The following is a 27,732-nucleotide window of genomic DNA, read 5'->3' on the forward strand; positions in this document are numbered from 1 at the left end:
GTTTGTTCAAAAAGGAGGTCCTGAAGGCATATGAATTTCAGTGGCACAATGATGTAACATGCCATGAAAATTTGTAGCTTGCTGGGGTTCTAGGGAATCTTTCAAAATCTCATTGTAAGAACAAAGGCCAAAAAAATGCTGCTGCTGAAACCTTTGTGGTTTTGACCCTCCTGTAAGTTTTTAAAAAATGCTTGAACCAGTCTTTTTAGCATGCTGCTTACAAAATAAATTAATCCCAAGGGCCTTCTGTGCTAAAGGATCATTGATCATTTTCATAAGAGCACAGAAAGTATCCTTTTCTGCAAATAATGAATGAGCTGCTGATCCAAAAATAAGACTATCAAGGCAGCTAAATATTTACCAGAATGATGAATTTTTTTTAATGGTCTTCAGTTCCACAATGTATATTTGACAACTTGCAGATGCTTACCTACCTACTGACATGTCTCCATTAAGCCTAGAAGGTATGATTGACTCCTGCAGGCTTGTGACCACTAGTGGGTCCAGTTACTGAAAGCAGAGAAAAGGAAGGCTTCCTTTTAAGTATCCATTCCCCAAGCCTTCATCCTGGTATAAATCACTGTCATTCCATTGACTTCAGTAGGTTTGTGCCAATTAACACCAGCTGACAACCTAGCCCCATATTCAGTAAAAGCTAGTTTCCAAGGCTAATGGGGTTGAGTCAAACGTTTTGCTTACCAGGCAGCTTTGCCACAGGGAATTTTTAAATTTTTTTCTCCCCAAAATGGCCGTAAAATTTACCAAACTCCAGTTCTGACTGCCTTGTTATTATGATCTCGTGGTTTCTTTTATGAGGACAAGGTAGGTCTACAAGGCCCTTTGCCAACATCCCCTCAGCACTGGTGAACACAAATGCTGTGTACCACTTGGTTACTGTCTCTCTTCCAGCTGCATGCACAGTTTGCATCATGCTCTGCCGCTGCACAGCAAAAGGGCATGGTAGGCATGCCAACCACGAACATGCCACCTCATTTAGAGAATCTACTGAAATGTGAAGCCTTTCTCTTCTGTTTGACCACAACAAAATGGCCCAGATGTTCAAGCTGGGATAAATGGGTGCCCTGGGCAGCTTTCCCTGCAAACTCGGCAGGACTGCTGCTGCAGACTTGCTGCAGGCAGGGCCATGGCATGACTGTCCAGGGCACTTGCCACTCATCATCAGGCAGCCCATGACACTCCATGTGTGCAGGCAGCATGGTGCACGTGGGCCAGCGTGGGAGCGCGGGCAGCAGCGCACAGGCAGCTGAAGCTGCCTGTTCCCTGACTTGGAAACAAAAGCTCTTGACAGGGGCAAGAGTGCAAGCACAGTAGAACTGGGGAGCCAGTGAAGCAGTAATCCAGGGAGTCAGTAGATCAGCTGTGGGGATGGGGGGAGAGCGGGGAGCAGAGGGTGGTGGCAAGGAGGGGGGAGAGCTGGCAGGTCTATTTGAATATCAGGCTCTGCCACACTCGAGGCTCCACTGACAACTTCATTACCTACACATATAAAAATGACTGCAGGGTAATGCAAATGGCTTTTGCGTTGTACACTCGCCTGCATTCTGCTTGCTGGCTGCAGGCTCAAAAGACCTGGCGATGGAGCCTGGAGGCAGATGAGCTTTTGTCCAATTTAATAGGATATCTCTTCAAGGCATAATCCTCCCCTCCCACTCCCCATGCATTATGGAGTCCGGTCACCTGGCTTTTCAGGCATGGGGAGAGAAGGGGGGCTGCCTCCATCTTGACCTCATCTGTCAATCACAGAAGAAAGAAAGAGCAGGGGGAGAAGGAGGGAGGGATGCCTATCTATCTATAAGAAATTTCTAATGAATGTTAAGCAAATTTCTTACAGCCTGACATAGTGATCTAATTAATATTATAGAAATGTCGACGGAATATCATTCTGCAGATAGGATTTATCACCTTGAACTGCTGTATAACTGATGGTGAAGGAATAGGCACCCCCATCCCCCCGATGCTGATTAAATTAGACATAAGCATCAATATGTTACTTATTGGAGACTAGAATTTCATGCTATTACTCTTCAGTTAATCAGAGAACTGTATCTTTTTTTAAAAGATATCAGACTCACAGTTCTGCTTGTCTGATAAAACAGATGAACAATTTGACTACGCAATGCTCACTGTGTGGGCGAAAAATTCAAAAAGAATTCCTACCTAAAGCAGGCTTAAAGGTCTTGCAACGACTTTGGGTAAGCTCATCCTGAATCCACTCAAAATTTGGAATGGCATTGATTCAAATGAAAGGAGCAGGAATATAATAATTATTGTCCCTTTATTCAGCATGAAGAGACTGTTGAGGAGGATGTCTGCCATTCATCTGCCCAAGGTGTTTGGAGACAAGTCTTTTCCTGCTATACAAGATGCACACAAGCCTTATTCCCTGAAGCAAGGCACCTGAGAGTGCCTGAGAACACTGGGCTGCAACAGAGTTCTGCTGCCTCTTGCCTGAACCAGTCGGAACCCACTGAGCTCTGACATTTACCTATCTACCAAAACCTCAAAATACAGAGTGAGCCTTAAGGTCTTCTTCTGAGGAGTTTAATCTTAATTATTTTTTGTTAGGGGACTCATGTGTGAGCAGCAAACTCCTCTTTCCACAGTAGTACATAACACCTGAAGTTGGTGGGTTTTTTTCCTAGTCTTCCCTTTGTTCAGCCTTTATCATCCTTCCTCAAAGGATGTGTGCAGAAAACTCTTCCTCTTGGAGCAACTTTGTTCAGTGCTGAATGATCAGGGCACCTCAGCACCTGAACATCACCAATAATGATACCAGTGGTTGAAATAACTGACTTTTCCTTTATGTGTTTAGTGGCCAGGAATCATTATACAAAAAAAAAAAAAAGGCAGGCAGGGAGGATGATGCTAGCTCTCATTACGTTTTGCAATGATGTGGCTATGAAAGAAGGTAGAGCTGTTCAAGAATGTGTAACTAGGCAAAAAGGGATGAGTCTAAGCATAGGAAAATTGTGACAATATCAGGAAACATTTCCTCACGGTGAGGCCTTCAATTGTGTAATGGTCACCCCAGGGAAGTGATAGAAGTCTTGGCACTTGAGTAATTTAAAATTAGAGTGGGTAAAGCACAGGGGAATATCCTGTTGGGAGCAATCCTGTATTGATAGTTGAATAGGCAGAGTCACCTAATTGGTCTTTTCAGGCAGAAGTGGGAGTCTGTGATGACTGATCTGTCCCTTAGGCATTAGGTTGCAGAATGACCATTTTGCATCACTAAATGCCTGTTCCCGATTTTCTGGTTGGACAGTTTAATGCATTTCTAAGCTTGACTAGCAGAGATGAATATTGTTGCATCCTATATGGGGCATAAAAATGTTAAGCTTGAAAGAAGCTCTTACGGCAGATAAGAGGATTTGTGATTCTGATCCAGAATGTTGTGATTAAAATCTAACAGCGTGATACAAAATTTAATGAATGGCTGTCAGCATCCTTTTGCTCAGGGTTCAATTTCACAATCCGTTTAATTTTGCACTGCTACCAGCAGCAGCAACCCTGCCACTTCACAACACTGGCAACTGCTGCCTTCCCATCTTCTTTCTCCCTTGTGCCAGCACTAGTGACTGTGGGGCTGCGTGGTCAGCTAGATCTCTAAAAATGAAAAGTTACCCTGCGACACCTCCCAAAGACTTGTGCTCAGCCAAATCAGCTCTCAAAGCAGCTGCCTGCTGCGCTATGTGGATGCTGAGGCCAGCAGAAGCGAGGGATATGGATATACAGTTATGCAGCTTCAGGTTGGGGGCTTTCAGTGACAGCCCAGACTTGGGTCAGCCTCTGCTGATCAGCAAATCCAGTCTTTTTTATTTTAATGTTTTGGAGAAATAAGGCACAGCCAGCATAAGCACTTTGCTGTGGTTGCATGGTCAGTCTCCAAGAGCTTCAGTTACCTTGGGGTCATCATGTCATAACCTTCCCTTTAAGATCATGGGTAGAAGTCAGATACAGCACAGATGCATAGTGTGGGATTCAGCTCATCTCATTTAGTTAGTTAGGCTTCCAGTATCAGCTTTCTGCAGCCCAAGAAGAGACACAGCATCTCCAGAGAGTGATTCACCTCCTGTATCTTAGGCTTAGCCTCGAGCGCCAGTTTCAGGCTGCGATGAATCTCAATGAGTGTAGAGGGAGCCCAGATGACTAATTCAGACTAGATATCTAATTTTCCACAGCAAAAGTGAGCTGGGGTGAATGCCTATCCTTGGATATAGAGAATTAGCCCATGAAGTGCTTGTGATAATGATAAGCTTCAAAATGATATTGAAATATTGTTTTAAATATACATTTAGCAATCAAATATTCTTTCAGAGAGGGAGCTCTGAAAAGTACCTTTTGGGATTGAGAAATGTTCTTTGTGGTCCCACAATGACAGTTCTCTGTCTCAAACAGGTGTTTCATCTCTCTCAGACATTTTTCTCAGACCCCAGAAGGAATAAACTCGCAGATTAATTTTGTTTTGTTTTTTATTAACTAGAACCATTTTCCCCTTAATCTGCAAAAAAGCAGAAACAACTTGATAGCAAGCTAAGGCAAAGGGGTGGTAAGAGTGACATGGGACATAGTCCCATTGTTAAAGCCTATTAGTGTGGCTTGTATACTCCTGGGTCCAGGCGCAGCCACACAGCTCCTCGCTCAGGTCACCACCCTTGGCATTAAGGTTTGTGATTGTGTGGACCACACAAATCACCCATGGCCCAAAAAGTACTCAGATGCACCACTTCACTTGTAATAGATGGTCTCACAGTTGTTACAACTGGCTACGAACTTGGACCTTTAAAAGCTGAGCTTTTCTAATACATGTATGTTCTAGGCAGACACATTGTGTGAAGACTATGGCTGTGTGACTTCTGCTAATGCAGGAGATGACACACAACACAAATAAACACGGGCTGGATCACCCACCATTTTGTGCTGTCTATGTCCTATCCCCCTTACAAATGTACAGTCACATTTGTGGTTGTGTATAAGCATTCATTCATCACCCTTAGTCCTAAAGTACCAGGAGGCAAATACAGTGCAGTTCATCCCCTTTAAACATATAGGAACTCCTGTGTCCTAAGGAAAGCAAGGCTGGGGTATAACATTATGGGCTTTAAATTACACAAAGCTGCAAAATCCCTCTACTTTGATAGCTGTCTGTTTGCAGAGTGATGACAAAGTGCACCTTCCCAGCACAACTTAAAGACTGATCTTATACATTTACAGCAGAGATGAGGAAAATATATAAGGATTTACTAACATTCTGAAATGATGAAATGCAATAAGAGAGGAATGATAACTTTCCTTTTCAGCAACTGCTCTAACCTACACTAATGAGTAGACTGTTAGGAATTTTCTTCACTTAGCATTTCTCATTATTAATAAATTTTGCACTGACAACTATAAAGTGAACACTCTGGATTTATGCACCTAACCTAATTACATATGCTGCATGTACGCATTTCATTATTTACTTGACAGATTCATTCCTTGATACCATAAATAATTAAAGAAGGATCAAATATTAACAATCAGATACATGTTAATTCTCCTCAAATCTGGGGAAACAAACACATTTTATTTTCCATCCAATAAAAATGAGGTAAAATAAAATGCTTTCATTAGAAGGATTTAAAAAAACAGGTAAAGTTCTAAAGTGTCATTTTTATTTTGTATAGACTGAAAATTAAAATGTCCAGCTGCTCTCTAGTTCCTTTACATGAACACATATAGCAATTTTAATAAGTATAAAATGTTAGTAATTCCTTTTTGACAGTTTCTAAATGAAGCATTTGGGTTTAGTGTTTGTCAGGCAATCTCAGAGCAAGGCAGCTTCAAATAAAAAGTCTGATCCTGTCCCCATGAATGTCAACAACAAATTTGTACTGAACTTCAGGTAAAACGGCATCCATTCCATTATTTCCTATGTATTAGAGGTTCATTTCCTTCCAGACTGGAAAGCCAAACTTGCCCTCTTCCACCAAGCACTGTCAGCTGAGCAAGTGCCTGATTCTATTCACTGGGGAGGGCCGACAGTGCCCAGGGGTAGCCAAGAGCCCAGTGTGTGCAATACCTCTGGGATTCAGCCCTAATGTGAATAAAAGGGGAAATTCTGCTCCTACCCCTTTCTGCTGCTGTGTTACATCCTCTCTGGAAGCATCCTGCTCTGATTTGGTGGCATTTTCTGTAGAGGGTGTTGCACAGCAGGAACCAGGCAAGGCAAGGAACTATGTGGCCCTTCTTGTGCCAGCGATGGCTGGGGGGCAAGAGCTGCCAGACAGCCCCAAGAGCTGTTCAGGGCCTCCAGAGTAAGGGCTCTTCTCAGAAGAGTTACTGCTTAAGCTTTGAGTTATAATTAAATCTGCAGGCGAATTATTTGTGACGGAAAGCTGCTCCCAGTCACAAACCCGTACAAACTGTCTTGCCTGCTGTGCAATTTAAATTGATGTTTAAATATTTTTCTACACATTATTCAATATCTCCATTTGATCAAAAATATTCTCCAATTTGAACAAATTTACTTTTGGATATCACATCCCACAATTTTATCATTTTAAAGGTGTTAAAAATTCATAGATTGCCACATTATTCATCATGCAAGATTAATGCCAGCCTGACAGGTTTTTCAAAGATGTGGGTTTTTTTTTCCTAAGTGCATATACCATATCTGTATGAGATGTACCATGGTTGTTGAATATTGATTATTCACATCCCCTTTCTTATTTTTGATGCTAAAGAGAGAATATTAGGGTGTGATTGTCAGGGTTAGCGTCTCTCTGACCTACACATGTACTATTAATAATTTATGAGTTGATTTGAAATAGATCTCTGCGAAATGAGCTGGCAATAAGCAGGGCTGTCTAAGATGACAAAGATTCAGAACAGGCCAACTCATGTACATTAGCTTCCTGGTTTCAGATTTTCAATCTGAAAACAAAACGAAACAAAAACTAAGTGTGGCTTATGCAGTAGTTAGGAATTTATTATTTGAATACACCAAGAAATATCAGTGCTACATATTAAAAGCTAAGTCTGGATGACGCAGCTGATATATTGATCGAACATTCTAAAGTATTACGCTTGTTCAACTGTATAAATATATATATATGATGCATGAAGAAGCAATAAAAAGTATGGCAATCTGTTGGTCAAGTGGATGAGCATCAGCTTACAAATACAGAGCCAGCTCATAGACTCCTAATTCCATTTAAAAGTTGTCTCCTTGAACCCAAAGAAGACAAAAATAACAAAGGTCAAGACCTGCAAATGCAGCTGCTGGATTGGCTTGCGGTTGCCAGCATCTAATGGGAGCTCTTCAAAGATTAATATCACGGATTTTTTACTTTAGAAGCCTTCTTTCTTTGCACTTTATCTCTTAATTTAGAAAGCAACCCTGCTTATGTCCACAGACTTACTGAGGATGCCCACATTGCATTTAAGGGGTGTCCTCAGGAGCAGACCTGGAAAAGGCAGCCTGTCCCCTTTCACTGATGTCAGGCACACCCTGACAAGGTGCCTCTGGCAGAGCTGAACCCTGCCACAGCTCTCATGGAGAGGAGGGTGAACCCTGGCAAGGGACAGTGAGAGCACAAAGTGTCCCACCAGAGCAGGGCAGGGGTGGCCACACTCCAGGACCTCCCAGACAGGTTTATGTGTGATGGCAGCAAGTGAGACATGGCTAAGAAACCACAGCAAGGGTGCCCACTGCTTTCCAAAGGGCATTCCTATCAGTTTTGTAGTAAACAAGTAAATTCGTCCAGCTCCCCCAAAAGAAACAGATCTAGTAAATGTCAGGCCTCATCACCTGACATTGGGCTTCTCTACGTCTGCCTTTTTTTCTTGTCTACTAGACTAAGTGTTTTTGTTACTCACTGACAAAGTGTATTTCTGGTTTCCTTGTCACACACACTGATGTGATCCTGAGCCCTTAACCTGCATGGAAATATAGCACATAAGGTTGAAGTTGTTTTTAAAATGTGATGCAAAATCAAATGGCAAAAGCAGAAGTCTAGCTGACCTGAAAAGGAAGGATACTGTTACTTAAACCGCTAACAGCCAACAGTTAGGCAGAGGGAAACTAGTTAATACCTTGTTACAATTCTAAAACAAAGATGTTCAACCAAGGAAATTACATTGAGCAGCACAAGCTAGAGCAGCACAGAGCAGCATGTCAAGAGTCACAGGAGTGCTGCAGTGACGCAGAGACAATGAAATGGGATGACACCAGCTCTTCTCAGTGGGAGGGTTTTCTCCATCTGTCTCCTGGGAGTTTTGCTACACATCCATTGCAGGAAACCTTTCCACCAAAAGTGCCAGCAAGCCTTTTGGGAATCTTATTAATATTCTTCCTCAGTGCTGTAAAGTATGCTGCAGACAGGAGATGACAGTTGCCTTACCATGAGCAAGGGAAGAGCAGGAGGCTAACACCAGCGCTGACATACTCCAGTAAAACTGCACTGCTGGTATCTCGAAATAAGAAATGAATCAGGAGGGAGAATTGACTCATAAGCACAAGCCCAGCCAGCAGCTAAAGTGGTTATTTATTATTTGCAGTATGGTGCACTGAACACGTGCTTCCCAGACAAATCGCAGGGCAAGGTCCTTGCCCTGAAGAACATACAATTTATGGAGCCGACCCTGCAAGATGCTGCAGGCCCTCCCGGGAAGACCAGAGCAATTTCATCTCAGGATCATTTTGGCACATCTTGGGAGGTCTTGCCTCTCCTGCTAACACAAATGGTTCTTTTGACCCCAGGGGATGACTTCTGTAAGTGGGGGTGATTTGGTTGTTAATCTGTGATTCATGAGAAGTAAAATCTTTTATCTGTCTGTAGAGTTTCTGCATGTGCACAGTATTAATACCTGCCTAAGTGAGAGGGAAGCTTGAACTCTCCAGATCTATCATGGGAGCTGCAAAGAGTCATGCATTCAAGTGGCAGAGTTCAGCACATGTCTCTCAGCAGACCTCAAAGCACCATTTCCTGGGGGGAATCTGGGCAGGGTGAAACCACATCAAAGTGGTGCAAACAGGGAATGAGCAAGAGAAGTGACTTTCCTGCTGCTGACATGCCTGACACTAACCCACAGCCAAAGAAGTCTCCCTCAGCTGTGGCAGGAGGGTTTCATCCAGGGGCTCCTCCTTGCCTTCCCAGCTATGGCAAACAGAGAAACAGAGAACTGCTGGAAGATCCTTCTCTAGGAACTACATTTCACTTTACAAAGCCAAATCTTTGAGGTCTCTCCTTCTTGAGCTATTCCCACATGGGAATTTGGACACTGCCTGCAAAGAAATTTCAGGGCATGCAAAAGTTGATAGTTATGAACTAGTGCAAGCACATCACCACCACGGTCATGAACTGGCTCTCCAAATTATGTTTCACTAAATTTAACATTCAGGACTCTGCTTCCTTGTGTTGCATCCAGAAAAACACCAAGAACTTGGTTCTCAGACCAGCAAAATTCTTTGTGGAATCCCAAGCCCTGAAGTAGCCCAGAATACTCCTCTCCTTACAGGATGCAACACATCAGGGCACATCCAGCTCTTCAATACAAAGCATCAATGAGTTTGCCATCTTCAGAAGGAAACATAAGCCTCATCTTTTTACAATGGCTCCAACATTATCCAGGAACAAGGAGAGACAAACTAAACCAAGGAATTTCCTAATGGCTTTCTTCTGTGGGAAAGAGGAAAGATAACATTGTACTTCTGGCTTTTGGAAAGGACAAAACTTTCTTATTTACAGGCAGTGGCCTGTGCTGATAAATGCATTGTAGGAAGCCATTGTGATTAGTAAGGAACAAAGTGGGAGGGAAGATCCAGTAGCGCTCCAGCACAGCACAATGCCCTGTCCTTGGCACAGTCTTCGTCTCCTTCTCAGAAGTCATTGACTCTTTCTACAAACAATGCAGAATTAAGGATAGGCTTGCAGAGACTTCTGGTGAAGTGTTTCAGTCACCAGCCACCTCAAGAAAAAGATCTGCCCAGAAACTAAAATATGAACCTTAAAAGATTCTTCTTGGTTTTAATTAAATGAGCTTTTGTAATCTAAAAAAATTGTATTTACCTATAATGCTTATATTTTAAGTCAATTTTTGAGACTTTTTTTACTTATGAAAGGTCAGACCATACATCCCATCAGCAGAAGAAATTCACACCATGAGGATATCTGCTGGAATCAGCTGAACCGGCAACACAACTTTGGTAAGGGAAGTTTGCTGTGCTCATTCACACAAATGGTCTTCACTCATGCTAGCGGCTCCAAATTGTTTTAGTAAGTACTGTCATGGATGGATGAGTAAAGACTGAAAGATCTGGCCAAAGTCAATCTTTCTTATACTTTTCAGTCAACATCAGCTCCACTTCCTTCAGTCCAGTTCCAACGTTAACACCATCTGATGGCAACAAAACCACAGCACTTCTCCAAGTATCCCTCAGAGAAAATCCTGTCAGTGCTGCTTATTTAACCAAGCTAAACAAGGTACCCTAATTGCCTCTCTTCTCTCCTCCTGATTTTTTAATTAGTGAGAAGACTGAGTAACTCTCTTTTTACAAAACAGACATAAATTTCTGTTCTGAACACTGCAACCCCAAAGATAATTAGCCCAAAATTTTCAAATGCAACAGATGCCAGAGGGAGTTTGATTTCCAAGTGCTGGCGCGCACAGTGCTTGGAAGTAAAAAAAAAAAGCCTTTCAGGTGTTTTAAATCAAACATCAATAACTGGGACCCCTCTGCTACCTCTTAGAAGTGCTTCATGCTGATAGCTGGGGTGAGATTTTCACAAAGAGCATGGCACTTTGTCTTTCTCATCAGGTAAAGCAGCGGAGCCCAGCAGCAGGAGGAACACTGTTCTTCCCTTATCTGTGAGAGATGCCTGGTACATCATTGTGGTCACTTCACTGTTCCTCAGTTTCCTCAGCTGTAAAATAGTAGATCCTGTTTATTGTAAGGATGAATTAATTCCTCATCACAAAAGGCTTTGAAACTCTGGATGGGGAAGCTTTATCCTAAACACAGACAAATTATTAACTTCCTATATCCAGCCCACAATGTGCTGACTCTGGTGCCAGGGTGGAGCTTTGACTTCCCAGCAAAATTCAAACCATCCAGGATCAAAACTTGCTTTTATACTTCTTTTTGTGCGTGACCAAATTGGCAGCATTTTTATGGGTAGACAGTCGTATCCCACCTCCTCTCCCACTGCTTTAGATCATTACAAGTAGCAAGAGTTTTAGGTCTTTTGGAGAGCAGAAAATAGTAATAAAATAGAAGATTCATAGAAACAGCACTTAAAAGGCATTTCTTGCCATGCAAAAAGAAGCTATCCTATTACTATAAACAGGTTACTCTTCCAATGAAGTTATTTCTTGTAGCTAAGTACTACTGTTCCAAGGTGGACATTCACACGGTTACTTTTCTGTCATAGGACTGGGTCTTGAACATCAAGACCCTTGAACATCAGGGGTGTGGTGGGCTTCTTCAGGGAATGAGTCAAAGCAAATAAATTTGTTTAGGAACCAATCTCCCTAAGCCAATGTTAACTTCTGAGAAAAGCTCTGCCCACATTTTTAGTGCTTCAGTCTCATAATTCAACATGCAGAGCTTTCAAATGATCATTGGAAGTAAAAGGTGGTGTGCAGACACAAATGGGAACACAGGAACCCTGGACCTTGTGGGTTAACTCCTGTCCCACATTGAGATCTCTCATTAAAGCCCAATTTCAAGGGATAAGCTGGATCCAGATCAAGTTGTATCTTACTACCTGACAGCCATTGCCTTCAAAAAAGCAAGAACTGGGTCAAACCAGCAGTTACTGTGACTCTGAATCTGCTTTCAGACAGGGGCCACCAGCAAATGCTGAAAATAGACTGCAAGGGCAAGACAGGAATAGGGAGAAGCCTCCCTCCTGGGAGACCTGCCCGTCTCTCAGCCCCACACTGACTGTTTTCATCCCCACACAGGGATAAATACACAAGCCCAAAATTTGGGAAAAAAGCCTCCAATAAGTAATCACATATCCAGATGAACACAACTCAGGGAGTGAGCTGCTAAAATATCTCAGAGCATCCAGGCCCAAGTGAGAAGTGCTCTGAAGAACTCAGGGCTGCATTTTCAAGTTTTTAACACCTTCATCCAACTCAAGCTTTTAAGATGTTTGGCCACCTATGGCCGCTGACTGCCTTTTCCTCACAGAAACCTGTTAAGAATGTATTGCTTAAATAGGAAATAAAACAGAATCAAGATTCCTGATGCTAAGCTCAGAGGCGTGACTTCAGAAAAATCACAAGTACTCCCTTTCTGAAGAACAAGCAGATACTGTCTTTTGAAACAGTTTTCATTACCTGTTCAAGTAACAGGAAACAAGAACCTGTGAAAGGTTTTAGCAACTGGAAATACATGGCACTTTAAAAGCACAAACATACAAAAAAGAAAGGATAAACTTCATAGTCCACTTTATCATCACTATTATTGATCAGTTAGGACAAGGGGTGATGGCTTTAAACTTAAAGAGGGTAGGTTAAAATTTGATACTAGGAAGAAATTCTTTACTGTGAGGTGGTGAGGCACTGGAATAGGCAGCCCAGAGAAGTCGTTGACGACCCATCCCCCAAGTGTTCAAGGCCAGGTTGGATGGGGCTTTGAGCAAGCTGGTCAAGTGGAAAGAGTCTCTGCCTGTGGTAGGGGAGTTGGAGCTAGATGATCTTTAATGTTGCTTTCAACCCAACCCATTCTATGATCCTATGATACCACACATTGAAGACTCATGACTTAACATAAGCATAAGTACACCAAAAATAGAAAATAAATCCAGAACTTCATCTACTACCTATTATCTTTCACAAACAAAAAATGAGTTTGCACCATATTTGAAAATGATTGTTTTAAAATGTTGTCTATTTCAAAGCAGACATTTTTCTGTTTTGAGGGAGAAATTAACTATAGCACATTTTAAAAGGCCACCTATTTGTTCAAACAAAAATGTCATTTTTAATCTGAGTGCCTTTCAGAAGATAGAATGTTTTCACCCTCAGCATAAGAAGCATGAAGTTTTTACCATTGACTTCAACTGAACCAGCACTTGATATGTCTTAACCAATTCTACTGTGAAATTTGCATTTAGTATTTGTACTGGTATTGTTGTAAGTTACAAAATATCTGAAGCAAATATGTTTTTATTCAGAAGGCTTAACTGTTTTTTTTTTCTCTATTCAGTTTTCTGTATCATGTTTTCGCTTTGTTTTCTGATTACCCACGAAAGAATGAAAATAACGTAAGAATCTGACAAAATATTCATCTCAGCTGATGACTGTTTTCTTACTTACAAGCAAAAAAAAAGAGAAGACACTACGAGTAATTTTGCAAGCACTCAAAATCATCACTGCCACAGGAAAGTTCTACCACTCAGGCATGTTTTAAATATAACCATGGGAAAAAATCAGAGAAAGTGCAAATACTTGTAATTACAGCATCCATTTAAACTTTACAATGTATTTTATTGCTGTTAGAAATAATTCTAAGCTCAGGCATATGCTGGCACATTTAACATGGAAATTAGTTGTGACTGATAAAAATTTAGTACATTTTAGTAAAACCTATAGCTGCAGCACTACCTGAGTAGTTTGCTCCTCCTGATCATTAAAAAAAGCAAAGATAAACTGAGCGAGACAATGGTTGAGTTTGGTGTACCATCACAAAAGATAAATTATTCCCTACCTTTGGGGAAACGTGTGATAGCTGACACGTGTGAAGATTTTTTAATTTATCAGGAGACAGTAAAATAAAATACATTCTTTGAAGGAGCACAATCAAATTGCAATCTCTTGGTCTGGATTGGGTTTTATTGTTCTTTTGAATGGAGGAGATTAAAACTATGATCCAGATTATTAGCTGACAACTACAAGAGCAATGTGAAGTGTACAATGGAGCTAGATCTATATGCCCAAGACACAGCAGCCCTTCTTCAAAGAGTTTACAATGTGGTGAGGACTCCAGCACTAAGCGCTTAACTCTTGGAAGATTCCCAAATTTAGGACTGAATGCTCAAGTTTTGGTACTGTGATTTGTGTAACCATTCCAATACAATGATGGACAACAAGACAATATGTATATGGCCAAAGATGTCCAGAGGACTCAAGCCACATAGGCCTTATTAGTTGTGTTTTATTTTTAATCTGCATTTGCCCTTACAGTCGTTGCAAACAATTGTGGTTTTACTGTCCAAACCCCTGTTTTACATCTTTTCCTTTCTCCACAGAAGCAAATGGCAGATCTAAGCAATCGTGAAGGGGAAATGTTCAACTATCAAATGGCATAAAGAAAAGAAACAATAAGAAAAGGAAAAATACCCCTCCATCTCTGCATAGCATTTATCACAAGAGTAGGGAAACACTTAGCATGTAGAAATATGATGATGCATCCTGAAAACCTTTTAATGTCTTGGCTAACAACTGTATTCACTACCAGGGCAGTCATTAACAGGTTGCCAGGAGAGAAAATAAAAGCTCCTAGACTGTTTCCATACTGTCTGCACTCAATATTATTACTATTATACCAATGCCAAGAAATTATAATGGGATGAGGGCCCGCCCCAGCCAGGCACCATGAAAAACCATACTGAGAGGTTGTCAGGAACCAGTGGACAAAGGGAGTTTTCTTACTCTTGTCTTGAAGTTGAGGCATATCATGTGCAGAGCCACCCTTGCCATGGCTGCATGGAGGCCTGTCCTTGTCCCTGGACCTGGTTCTTACCCACCCTGAGCATCCTTTTCCCCACTGGGGAGGGAGTCACAGTCCAGGCTGAAAGAGAGGTACCTCCCACTCCTGCCTTCCCCAGTATCATGACATCTCTATCTCTAAATCCCTCCAGCTCTTGGCAGCCTAGACCCTGTTACCAGAACCTCTGGCACTGCAGTCAGGTGCTTAGTGGCTCCCAGGAGACTCCATCTGAAGGTCTGCCTGAGGCAGCAAGGCCCATGCTGATGCTACAGACCTTCAGGTACTTTCCCTATACATCATCCCAGGGCTGCCTTTGTGGCATTTTCATTGCCACGGAGCTGGGAAAATCCAACTCTGGTGCCTGTGCTCTCCAGGATATATCCCTCCTCTCCCTCCCCTGCTTTGCTCCATACATGAATACATTTCTCTCTCTCTTTTTTTTTTTTCTTTGGGTATTTATTTTTTTCCTCTTTCCCATTACCCCTTTAATGCAGAGCAGGGCTGTTGATTACAAAAGAGGCAGTTTGACTTGAGCAATAGGTCTTCTTCACTAATCCTCACTGTCATGGAAATTCCAGCTGCTACAAGAATAAGAGGCTCAATCCATATTTGCCAGCTCTAATATGAAATCTGTCAGGGCCCAAATTAATGAGTTCCAAATTCCTTACATCACGATAACAGGTTAAGACTGGTCAATTAATTACATAAATCCTTCCCGATTCATTGTGCATTTTCAGGAGAGATTGTGTCTTACATAACTGGGTGACACAAGGCCTTTTGGTTCTTGCTGTTCCGCAGAAAGGCCTCCATTTAAGAGCCGCCTGCCTGCCACCTTTGCTCTGCGCTGCGCCCTAATTGCTTTTGTATAAAAATATAAATAAATAAACAACATGTAAAATATATTTTAAAAACACAGCAGAGCCGTGGGGGGCAGGTGCAGCCCCTCCCTACCCCGGCTGCGCCCCATCCCCAGCGCGGTGGGCACCTCCCTTGTTTCGCCCGATTGCGGAGCTGCGCGGCTGCGGGAGGGGCTCAGGGGTGGGGGGCTGATGGGGAGCATAAAAAACTAGAAATAAAGGAAAAAGGCTCGGTGGCCCCCGCGGAGGGCCGCGGGCTCGGAGCGCGCACGGAGCGCGCAGCGCGGGGCCCCGCCCGGGCCGGGCCCGGCGGCGCGCTCCCGCTGGCGCACAGCGCCCCCTGGTGGCCGTGCGGGTGGCGGCGGGGGCGCGGGCGCGGGCGGGCTGTGCCGCCTTCCTTCCGCGGGGCCCTCGCCCCCCCCGCCGTTGCCATGGGCTGCGGTTGCCACGAGTTACCGGATGGAGGCTGGGAGGCCCCGCTCCCTGCCTGGCGGGCGCGGGGCGGAGCGGGGCGGACAGCGCGGCGGCCCCAGGTAAGGCTCTCGCCCCGCTCCGCGTCCCCCGGGCAAGGCAGGGCAGGGCGCGAGGAAGGGCCGGGCCAGGGCGCAGCGGGGAGCGCGGTCTGGGATGCTGCCTGCCTGCCTTTTCCCTTTTTTCCCCCTGTTGGTTGGGTTTTTTCCCCCCTCCCTCCTTTTTTTAAGTCCTGCCCCGCGCTCACCGCTCGCACCGGCGGCAGAGCCCCGCGGGCAGCCGGCGCTGCCGCTCCCATCCCCGCCGGTACGGATGCTACGGGCGCCTCGAAGTCAAACCCGCGGGATTCGAGCCCAAAGGCGAGAGTTCGATTTCTGTTTTACAAGGCCACTTGAATTAATTTCTAAGGAGGTTTTGTTCCAGAAGGCAAAGAAGCGAGCTAAACCGTTATACAGCATTTTTAACGCCGAAGAAGAGAATAGTTGTGTCTTTCCTAAAGCGTTTAGGCCTTTCGTGAAAAGAATCAGTCTGAGACTGGAAATCATTATTTACATTTTTGCAACATTGTAAAAGCTAGAGAAGAAGGGTAAAGTCCCGTCCTTCGCCCTGTGCCTAGTCCTGCAATTACAGGGAGACGACACAGGAACATGGAAGGTTTATTCTTTTGACTTTATCTGCACTATGTAATTTACAACAGAGCGAGTCACAAACACTGTGTTTTAATAATTCATAATAATTATAAAAATTTAAATATTCCTCTGGAGAAAAAAAATATCGGTATATCACACGTCAAAAAAAGACCTGGACACTGAAGTTTGCAGTGAGGCATTTTGAGCATAATTTTTTCTCAATGCTACAGCTCTACATTGCTACTTTAACATATTTCATTCCCAATACACCATCTTTCTCATCTTTCTGGTGTTTTTTTGCTGTTCTTTTTGTAAAAATCGAAATGAAGTGAAAACCCAAGGACAACAGTGTGGGTGTGTGTATATACACAGTGTGTGTATCTTTCTCTCTCTCTCTCTCTCTCTCCACACACACATATATACACACTGTATATATATAGCGTATTTACATATGTGTGTGTATATATATACATATTACAAAAATAATTGAAGAGTAAATCACACATGGTAAGTCATAAGGTGATTAGGATATTGATATTGAAATAAAGGAAAGCTCACTGTCAGGTTTAAACATGAGCTAGAAAGTAGTAACTTGTTTTATTTAATTACTTAAAAGCTTTTAGGAAATCATCATAAAAATGAGGATATAAAGTTCTAAGCAAAAGATAAAGCACAGCTTTTGAGGGCAGAAATACTGCAATTAGATAGAATGTAATCTGATTACTATTTCTAATTTATAAATTAGATATTAGCCTGTTAAAACCAAAATAAAACAAACTAGCAGGAAATGTCAGCATTATTTAAAACTAAAAAATGAGAATCAAAATACCAGTGATCAACTGACCAAACTGCATGCCAGTGCTGAGAAATCACCAAATCACTGAGGTCACAAAGGACATTAAAAATCTTTTTTTTAACATTTAAATTTGTAATAGTTATATTTAATGTTCCAAATGAAACAAAATGTCTTAAAGCATTTATATGCCATTACATACAGCTGATACGGAAAGTGGACACACTAGAGAGCATGGAATACTTTTCCTCACCCTTTCATACAAAAAATTCCAGCAATACTAGCTACATAAGCAACATTCAAAAGATAAATATTTAAACAAATCTCTGGCAAAGCTGAGAAGAAAGTTCTGTTACAGTAGTCTTAAAATTTTTTAACAGGGTGACGAGAAAATAACAGAACAACAATAGAGCTATTAGAAAACAAATATTTATTTCAGAAACATCTTCATTTGAAAAACACTCACTGGCCTACAGATAAGCTCCTAGAATTAAAAAATCAAAAAACTACCACAAAGGCTTTCCAAACCTTGTGTTTCTGTAATTTTTTGCAGATCTTGAAGATGTCCTAGGAGGCCAGAACTGTAAAGTGCTTCAACAGTTTAGCTCAGTCTTTTAAAACAAAAGAAAAAACCACACTGTGTTAAATAAAAACATTAGTATCCTTCTCAGACATTATTCCAGTTTTTGTTTTTATATCCTTCCCATTTTTTAAATAAATTCGCTAAACAATTTTTCTTGTAATGTGCCAACTTATTTAAAAAAAAAAAAAAAGAAGAGAAGAAAAGTCAAGAAATCAAAATCTGTGCCTGGCAATAACAGCTATTTTTAAGCTACTTTTTTATGATAACTTGTTGCTTTAATTGTTATGACTTTTAGATTAAAATAACATTGCTGCTAACTCACACACAAGCTGAGAAAGTGAATAGATACATTTGTGCAAATCAGTAAGACCAAAGGAAAAGAAACATGGATATTTATCTTTAAAAAGTGCTGCCATCAACAAAATACAGTGGCTTAAAGTAGTTACCTAAGAGATGTTATTCTCAAGGCTATTAAAACACGGTTCTAAAATTACACAGATTCCCATCTGGATGCTTTAAAAAAGCATGCCCACACATGTCTATGCTAGCCCTTATTAGCTGGCCATTTAATAATCCATTGTTTCTGTAATTCACAGGTTTAAAATGTTCCTTCTTTGAAAGTAACCACATAATTCTTACCAAAAAAAAAAAAAAAAGCAAGCATGTATTTATATCCATTTCTAGGCCGGTAACTACAGCACTGAAGTTAATGGAAGCTTTGCTAGGGTGATCAGACCCCCTAGCTCTTTTTAATAGCAGTTAAATGTCAAATATAAATACAACACCACAGTGAAACATACTCCTTTGACAGAATCTGGGACAAGACACTACGCAGCTGCTGTGAACAATAAAGAGCAAAACTGACATTTAATCAAAATAAGTGTTGGTGGTTACGAAGTTGTGTTTAAGCCTGCCTTTTGTTTGTGAAAAAGTCAATATTCCAACGTGTTAACTACAGCCACAATGAAATAAGCAGCTCCTGTTACTCCCAAAGAGTGGAGAGGACAACATCCGTACAGCGTGTTATAGCTATGTGATTATCATCACCTCTCCATTTCAGCTGCTAAACTAAAACATCTCTCCCAGCATCTTCAAATATAAGTGCCAAAAGTAAAACATGTTGGGTGAAATCCTGGCCTTAGCAAGGTCAGTGCAAATTTCAGCCATCGGTTTCAATGAGCCTTATCCAGGATTTTCACTGAGAATGAATATCCATAATTCCCTGGGAACTGAGAACCTCCATCAAGCCTAGAAATTATGTAATTTTTATTTATATTTCTAAACTTCTAAGCAACCATACTCGAAAATTTTTTACCTTCAGTACTCGCACATGATAAAACCAGGCTTTCTGTAAACACTACAGAAAGACCATGGAAACATGTATTTATTTATATCTCAAATTGTCAGCAGCATATAGTTTGTATGAATGTTGTTTTGCTGATGTTGCTGAGCTACTTTAAAAAGTGAGTACCTTGGTGGGGTGTGTAATTTCATCACCAGTGTTAAATGACTTCTAAAGATGAAACTTCTCTGCTGCAAATTACAAAAAGATGCTTTGAATATGTTTAATACGATATACCAACTTTTAAGATGAGGAATTAAGTTATCTTTATTTTTCTGATCCAAGACATGCACTCACTGAGGGAAATATTTTAATTGCCACGTATGCCAGCAAAGGACTTACCCAATACTGAGATTTTAATAGTCACAAAAACATAAACAGGTAACATGTAGACCTGAATCAAGGTACATTAGAAAAAAAAAAATCAACAAAAAGATAGTATCAAGGTCTGTTTTGACTATTTCGTAAGGACATATGGTTGTATTGATGATGGGTCTTTTAGGTACGCGTTACCAGACAGCCCTGCTTATGTGGCACACGTAACCAGTAAACAGAGCAGGAACAGCTTTGTACTGTCCTTAAGATAGTAATAGAGGAATGATTTTTCATGATTCTTCAGAAGCTGGGCTTGCTTTACATCCACATGAAATGCTGTCATCACTAGGTCGGAGCCCGGAGGATGAACTGCAGAAAAGGGGAGAGGGGGGGAGAAAAAAAAAAAATAAAAGGAGGAAATTGGTTTTCACAACACACTCAAAGCCTGAGTAACAGAGGAGAACTTTAATTATCTCCAGTCACAAAGAGAGACAGGAAATTTGGACTTTTAATTAGCCATTTGGAGTGCAGTTGGATATTTTTTTAGCAAGATAATTTAAACGCGAATAATTCAAGTCTGACTAAATGAAATTCACATAATCAGAATGCAGATAATTGAATTTCTACTGCATTCATTAATTCAGTGTGGAGGTGTGTGTGAAGACTTCTATGATGAGCTGTCACAGCTCAATAAAATCTCAGTCAATTAATTTTTTCATTATCTTAGTATTACATCAACAAAAAAAGTGAAGCATGCGCGTGTGTACGTATGGATATATAACCTCAGAAAGTAAGGAAATACAGAAATCACCTCTCTGAATCAGAGTCTGCATCATTTTTTCCTTTTTTTCTCTCTTCATCTTCTATAGGAAAACGTCTGTTCAAAGAGGCGAACTCGTGAATCGCATCAGCAACAGAATATTTGGTCTGTCCAGACACACAAGCCTCCATATCTTCTGGGCTAAGCTGAGTCTGTAAGAAGAGGTGAAGTCTACTATCTGAAAGTAATAATGCGTCTTGTAGGACCCTGGAAAAAGAAAAAAAGGCAAATGTTTATATATAAGCTGCGCACAGACACACATATTCTAAACTGTTTTCTCAGAACAAATTCTAAATTATGTCCTGCTTTTAAGTTTTCAGATGAATCCTAAATCAGTAACAGAAGGTAACGAACATATTAAAATGATTAGGTGCGTGTTACTTTCTTATTGCATTATTTGGAATTTTAGGTGAGTAAAAACACGAAGCTAATAGTTAGGCACATCTGCTATTAGAATAACTTCAAGGACATTTCTTCCATTTAACCATCTGTTATTACCACATGGATCAATTAATGAATTTTAGGCAGTTGGAGGCATATACTCTTACGAAAACTTGGTCTTTTTTGTTTGTTGTTTTTTTTTTTTTCTTTTAGTAGCTAAACTTTTATAAAAATTACAAGTCATCAATTTGTTTGGTGGAATAAAGAAGTATGTAGAGAGACTGTGTAGACAGAACAGATTTCATATACATGCAACATCAAGACTTTGGCATACCTGTAAACAATAGAGCCAACATTAGACAAAATTATTTACTCTGTTACAAATATGCATATATTTAAGCTAGAATGAAAATGTTAATACTGAATATCGATTTTAGTTTACTTGCAAACAGTTTTCAGGGACTCTTAAATTTTATTTCATTCCAGCTATGATTTTTAAAAATCCATTTTAATATTTGGTTCATATATATTTTAAGTCTCCAAATAAATTTAGCACAGTGTATTTACTTAACACACATGAGAGTAAACAAAATACAATCCATTCCAGTAACACAGAAAGTTGCAGAGTTACTTTTTCAAAGCCTCAGAATTGAGGATCATCATCAGTATTTTGAAAAAAAAAAAGATATGCAACTCTTCTCCAACATTTCTTTACAGAAGGAATTCTTTAATATGTAAATCCTAGAATGATTAACAAGAGACTTCTTTTATATGTGCATGTAATTTTACTCATGTAATAAAGACATCAGAACCTATGACCATGCCAAAGAGTGCTCCACAGAAAATTATTAAAATATCTTTAAACAACTCAAAACTATTGTCAGTCAATATTTACCTATTTCTACCCATTTAGGCAACAGTTTTTACCAAAAAAATATTACTATGCAATAGGAAACAAGAGATGATATTAATGTAAGAACTAGTAAGAGCAGAAAGAAATATTGCATTTTAAAGGTACTCTGACTAAAATAAAAAGTATAACTGATTAGTTCCTTTGCTTGAATAAGATTAATGGTGTGTTTGGACTGTAATGTTTTAAAACACAAATACGTTCTGAAAACTGTTCTCTAAAGTGGCCAACATTACAATAGTGTTTAATAAACACACAAAAGGATTTTTGGCTTCATTCAAGCCTATAAAATCTGTCAAATTAAAAATAAGTAATAAGAGGTATCCGCTTGAAAACACGAGATACTTGCACACATGCACATTTCACTGGCCTAGGTAAACACACACACACACACACACACGCAATCTCAAACAAATAACTCAAACTCTTACACCTTCCAGTGAGGAAATGTCTGCAATGACCCTAACGATCTACCCAGGTACTACTGAAATTCAGTCTCAGAAAGACCAGATTTTGCTGAAGTTCAAAATAAGCACACACTCATACCTGGAGAAAGACTTTTTAATCCAATCTAAATTCTCGCAATTTTACTTAAAAACAAACATAGCAAATAGACGTGTAAAAATCAAAGCGTGTAGTGTATTAATACACAGAAAAACTTTGTAGTCTAGAAGCCAGCAAATGCTGTGTAAAAATGATTCAAAACACAGAATTTAGAGGTCCACACACCTTGACAGCAACAGCTTCATGATTACAGTTTGAAAAGCCATCATTCGGCAGCCACTAAAAGAGGATTTCAGCCTTGACTCTTGATAAACACACATTCCAAACAAAGACAAACATTGCAACAAAAAGTAAAAGTATCATTCCAGACAATAAATCCACTTTTACAGTTTATGCAATCGGGGCAATAAATATCCTCCTTCCTCTTCCTTTCCCCTCAAAAAGAAAGAAAAAAAAAGAAAAAAGAAAAGAAAAATATCATGCTGGAGTTTACTGTAGAGTAACTCTACTGTTACTGTTTTTCACAGGCACCATGAGGGGATGCACATTTCTGCAATTCTAACATTTGCGTGTCTAATACCAAGTAACCAAGCAAAAAGCGAAGTCATTAAATTCTGTGGATGGCATTTAGTTTCACAGATTTTCCTCTTGCCGTACCTTCAAAAGTTTCCTGCCAACCAGCAGAAACACAAGTAACTAACTGTTCATGAGATTACACTACACTTACAGCTCTGTTGCTGTTTGAAATGTATTTTATTTTCTTTATAAAATAACGGCTAATCTTTAAAATTGATTTAAGATGGTTTGAGGCATTACACCAGAGAAGTAATGAGCACTAATGTCAATGATATTGGACACAAATTCATTTTAGCTTTATTTCATGTCCAGTACAATTCTGCTAAGCCTTGAACTGCTAAAGCACTGTTATTAACTCGGCAGTAACCTAACATATGGAACAGCAAACAAAAGTGATAAGAGTACAGACTGATCAGGACCTCAAGGCTACTTTCCTTTTTCTGCAGCTATAATTCAATTTCCAATTTTACTTTACATTGGACTCATTATTTCACAGTAATTTTCTTTTCTGCTTCATAGTGCCATCTGGAGGCGAAGGGAGTGAAGAGAAACCAAGGCGAAGAAATGGAAAGATCTTTATAAAGCTAATCACACACACACACTCATATATATATGTGTGTGTATGGGGGGTACATACATATATATATGTGTATGTGTGTGTATGTGTTCACAATGTGACCAAACACTCAATGCATTTTGCAAATCTTTTAAAACCATCCTGAAAGCAAATATATGAACATCTTTCACCTGGTTGTACTCTTGAAGCATTTCTTTTTTCTCTTAATTAAAAAATAACTCCTGCTTTTCCCACCCCATCTGAACCAACAGGTTAGACTGCTTTTTAATTGCATTCTCCAAGCAATGAAAATGAAAAATAAATTCTGTGCTCCCCATAAATGTTATGCTTTCCTGTTCAAAATATTCCTTCTTCAAGGAAATAACCATATATTTGTCACCAGATGGTACTAGTAGCATTAAGTGCTGGTATAGTAGTTGCACTCTGGGGCTTTCACTGTCCTGGGGACTCACTGTGTGAAGGGTTGTACATCTGAAAAACAGATTTGGCTCCAAGGACTTTAAAAATCAAAATTACAAACCACTACCTAACAAATTAAAAAGGCAAGAGGAAGGGAGGAGCATCATAATATTAATATTGGGATGTCTTCACAGAGGCTGAACGCGTGCGCAGTCTCAACACGACCAGTAGCACTCCCAGTGCTTCTTCAACACTTTTATTGCAGCCAGTGTCAGCACAAGGCTATGGTTACAGTGATGTAAATCAGCACTCGCTGCCGTTGCGCTAATGGAGGAGTCACGGCTCACGGTCATAATTCCTATAAACTGACTGAGCATATTTAGGAGAACAACAGACCTTCTATGCAAGCCTGGAATAAGAACGAAAGGCTAAATCCTGCAAGTCTTGATCCCATCAGTAGTCATTACTTGTCAGAGATCTCACTCCTCTTGGCCAGATTGCTCACATGCATAATGACTGCTTATGTGATTAAGAGGGCTGCAGGATAAGGCTCTACATTAGAATTAGAGATAATAAAATCATTTTTTATTCACAGCCTGTGAATCTTTGTTTGTAAGCTTTCAGTAAATGCTCATGATCTCTAGACCTTTAAGGAAGCAGGGCCGAAAAATATCACTTCACAACCAGAAGAAATAATGTCATTTTTGAGGAAATGCTGGATACTATACAAGGAATATTTCTCTTTCCCTGTGTTATGGTAAAAATATTTACAAAAGACAAAACATGTGTTTTGTCTTATTTGGATAAGGTCCAAAATCTGGTTTTCTTCAACATGATTTTATTAGGTATATTATACACTGTTCTGCTGGAGGAGAACAACATATGGCTGAACAGTACAACTTAATCCTAACTAAAGATTTCCTGTATCTCCTGTAACCTAATACAATGACAGATGCATGCTTGCATGTGTGTGGAAGGTTAACACTCTGGTTTTGTTTTCGACAAATTTACTCTGCCCATTTACATCATATCACGAGAGCAGGGTTAAAAACCAAGGAGCTGAGAGGCGAGGGATGACGGCCTGTGCTGTGGTGCCCTCTGTTGAGCATCCAGCCCCTCAACCCCAGCCCACACCAAACAAAGCCCCAGCTCCCACTTAGAAAAAAGCCGACTCTGTTTCCTCCTTCATTTTTTATAAGGGAGGAAATGTTACTGATATCAAGCAACTGCGAAGCAACTGTTGGGTATCTGATAATGTGTGCGTTGAGGAAAAGATTAAGTGACACATGCCTGCTAGACATTATTCACTCACCAGATAGGAAATACTAGCAAGGCTCCACTGGAAAGAGGCAACCACCACTTGCCGAAGGAGATCCACCTGCCCCACAGCTGCTGACACTCCTGCCTGAGCCCCTGGCAGGAGCAAGCTGGCATCCATCCCTTTTGGAGCCAGCCTCCCACTTTCCACATCCCTGAGAGAGCACCCAGTGGAGACAACTCCAAAAGAAACCTCTGATCCTGTACCAGCTTCTGCTTGTGGGATTGCAGTGGGGAAGGCAGGGAGGTGGGAAGAAAAGGGCAAAACACCAGCCACCTTCAGGGAATAGCTCTGCCTTGGGCAGCCAAATTTTGAGTGGCTTGCTCAATCCAGTATCAAGCAAGCCCAATGCATGGCCCTCTGGACCACCAACACTGTGGATGTCCTTTATCTCCTGTGGATCCAAGCACTTCCTTTCTCAAAACTCCTGCTATGTCTTCCACCCCATCATAAACTGCATGTCTGAAAACTAATTGAAGAGTACTCCTTTTTCCTAAATCACTTAATTTTTTGAGATCCAACTATATTCAATTAAAAAGAAAATAAAGTCAGTGATTGAACCCAACTTCATTCAAAATATCTTTGTTAATTAGTTTTCTCATAAGCAAATCCAAATGATCTTCTGTGGGGGTAATCTAAATCCCAAAGTTAAACCTGTACAGCTACAAAGGGATGAAAGCAAAGAGGATCTTACAGAACCTAGTATCACAAGACAGTGTTTTAATATTGACCTCTAGTTTAAGAATAAGCTTTTCCTGTGAATTTACAGGCATCCTTGAAGTATGAGGATACTTACCAGGAAAAACACATAATTTTCCTTATTCTTACTGAGTAATTCATAATTGAAAAGGGGCTAGCTGACTTCCGTTAATGCAAATGGCCTCTTGAAATATTAAATTATGCCAGACAAGAAGTGAGCCTTACAGCTCTTCATCACTCAGAGATAATAACCTGTAAGACAAGTAGGTCTTACCCTGCATTTGCGCAGCAAAACCAAATCTAAATGGGACACCTGTTTCCAGATTTCACCAAAATCTAGTGCTTTGCTTAAGTTTCCAGCTGTTGGCCCAATTCTTATGCTACTGTGCTCAGCACAGAGAGGCTTCACAAAGGCTCTAAGTATGCACCTTGCCCTTTGCTAACTTTGTCCTGGACTGAGATGCCAAGGAGGACAAGAGAATTCTGTAGCCATCCACATACAGGCAATATGGAGGTGTTCCCAGGGCCAGAAGCTGAGTACTAGAGAGCCTCCAGCTGCTCGATCCTTGCTCCTCAGGCACATGACTCCTGCATGGAGATACTACAGTAACCTGCTCATGCAGTAACAGGCAAGGGGCACAAACCAAGACTTTGAAAGATCTAACCCCCCTTTTCAGAGATGGCTTGGATCCTGATAACATCAGAAGGCACCTAGTGCAGAGACGAGCTGGGATTCCTGCATCGCATGCGGGCATTTAAAACTGTTACCTGCAAACGTCTCCCTTGACAGGTCCACATAGGCTCGAATCCCATTTCTTCCTGCTGCCACAAAGAAACACTGGTGGGACTGTGAGCTTGTGCACAGTGACTGCTGGGGCGAATGGAGCTTTCAACTTTGCAGTTTTGGGTTACACCGCCTTTCCAACACATCAGAGAGGTTCTGCTTCACCTGGCATGGCCACACCACAGAACGTGCAGCATCCAGACCCACAGCTTCAGTAAAGTCAAGTGCATATAGATATATAGATATATATATGCATAATATATGTATATTATACCTATATATTATATATATGTACATTATATATATACACACAGTTCTTAAGGAGTCCCACAAATTCAATTTCAGAGAAAGAATCATCCTTTGATTCAGAGTCATAAAATGGGGGCGGGGGGGAAGCATCATGGCAGCACGGCTGAGCCACTGGAAAGATGCTTCCTGTGAAGAGCAGCAGCACGCAGGTGCCAGCCAGCAGAGGGCAACGGTACAGCATGTAAGGTGCCAGGCCAATTCATCACAACACAGTCTCTGAAAATTCCTTCCAGTTATTCCCCAGGGCTGAGAGAAAGCTGATACCTTTCTAGTAGTCACATTCAAACATTTAAATCCTTACTTGACAACTGAGTTTGCCTTTTTTCCCAGTCCTGGACTAACAGCAGCAAAGTGAAATGCTCCACATGCTGCCAGTACCCACTTCAACTGCAGACATCCACAAAATTGGAGCATGATGATGTGTTTTAAGAGACTCTACCTCTCTGTTTTGCCTTTTAAAGCACTGACAGTGGTTTTGAACATTTCTGATGCTGATATACTCTACCTTGTTACCAGATTGGCCTCTTTGCTATTTTAAAATGAGAGTGTTTTTTGAAATGCACTACTCCATGGGGCAAAACAGCTAAGCTAGACCTGCTCGGACCCTGGAACTTGAGCTACCACACCCTTTGTATCATCATTAATATGCTTCTATGAGCACAGTCATTCCATTTCACTGTTTTTCTTTCCTGAGATGCAGAAAAAAACCTCTGATCATTTTCTGCTTTCCCTTCCCTGTC

At 40.8% G+C, this 27,732-nt stretch overlaps 1 protein-coding gene and 1 long non-coding RNA gene across 4 annotated transcripts in view; one reads left to right on the top strand and one right to left on the bottom strand.

Annotated features, from left to right (window-relative positions):
• Positions 1-16,026: 16,026 nt before the first annotated feature.
• LOC108508419 lies at positions 16,027-24,003 on the top strand. Its single transcript, XR_001878396.1, has 3 exons — positions 16,027-16,115; positions 20,585-20,699; positions 23,426-24,003. It is a non-coding gene; the product is annotated as an uncharacterized LOC108508419 (long non-coding RNA).
• The window catches only part of SNX10 (sorting nexin 10), a 36,880-nt gene continuing 26,411 nt past the window's right edge, over positions 17,264-27,732 (bottom strand). The window contains exons 6-8 of one of the 3 annotated variants that reach the window (XM_017837190.1): positions 26,668-26,718; positions 20,527-20,742; positions 17,264-20,084 (exon numbers count right to left, since the gene is read on the bottom strand). In XM_017837190.1, the coding sequence (XP_017692679.1) occupies positions 20,006-20,084; positions 20,527-20,742; positions 26,668-26,718 (346 nt within the window). In that variant the 3' untranslated portion in view covers positions 17,264-20,005. Of the gene's footprint in view, positions 20,085-20,526; positions 20,743-26,667; positions 26,722-27,732 lie in introns of all 3 variants that reach the window. The other 2 variants (XM_017837189.1, XM_017837191.1) reach the window with 2 other exon arrangements.

The sequence above is a fragment of the Lepidothrix coronata genome, unplaced genomic scaffold, assembly GCF_001604755.1.
Source record: "Lepidothrix coronata isolate B3197 unplaced genomic scaffold, Lepidothrix_coronata-1.0 Scaffold294, whole genome shotgun sequence".
Taxonomy (NCBI): domain Eukaryota; kingdom Metazoa; phylum Chordata; class Aves; order Passeriformes; family Pipridae; genus Lepidothrix; species Lepidothrix coronata.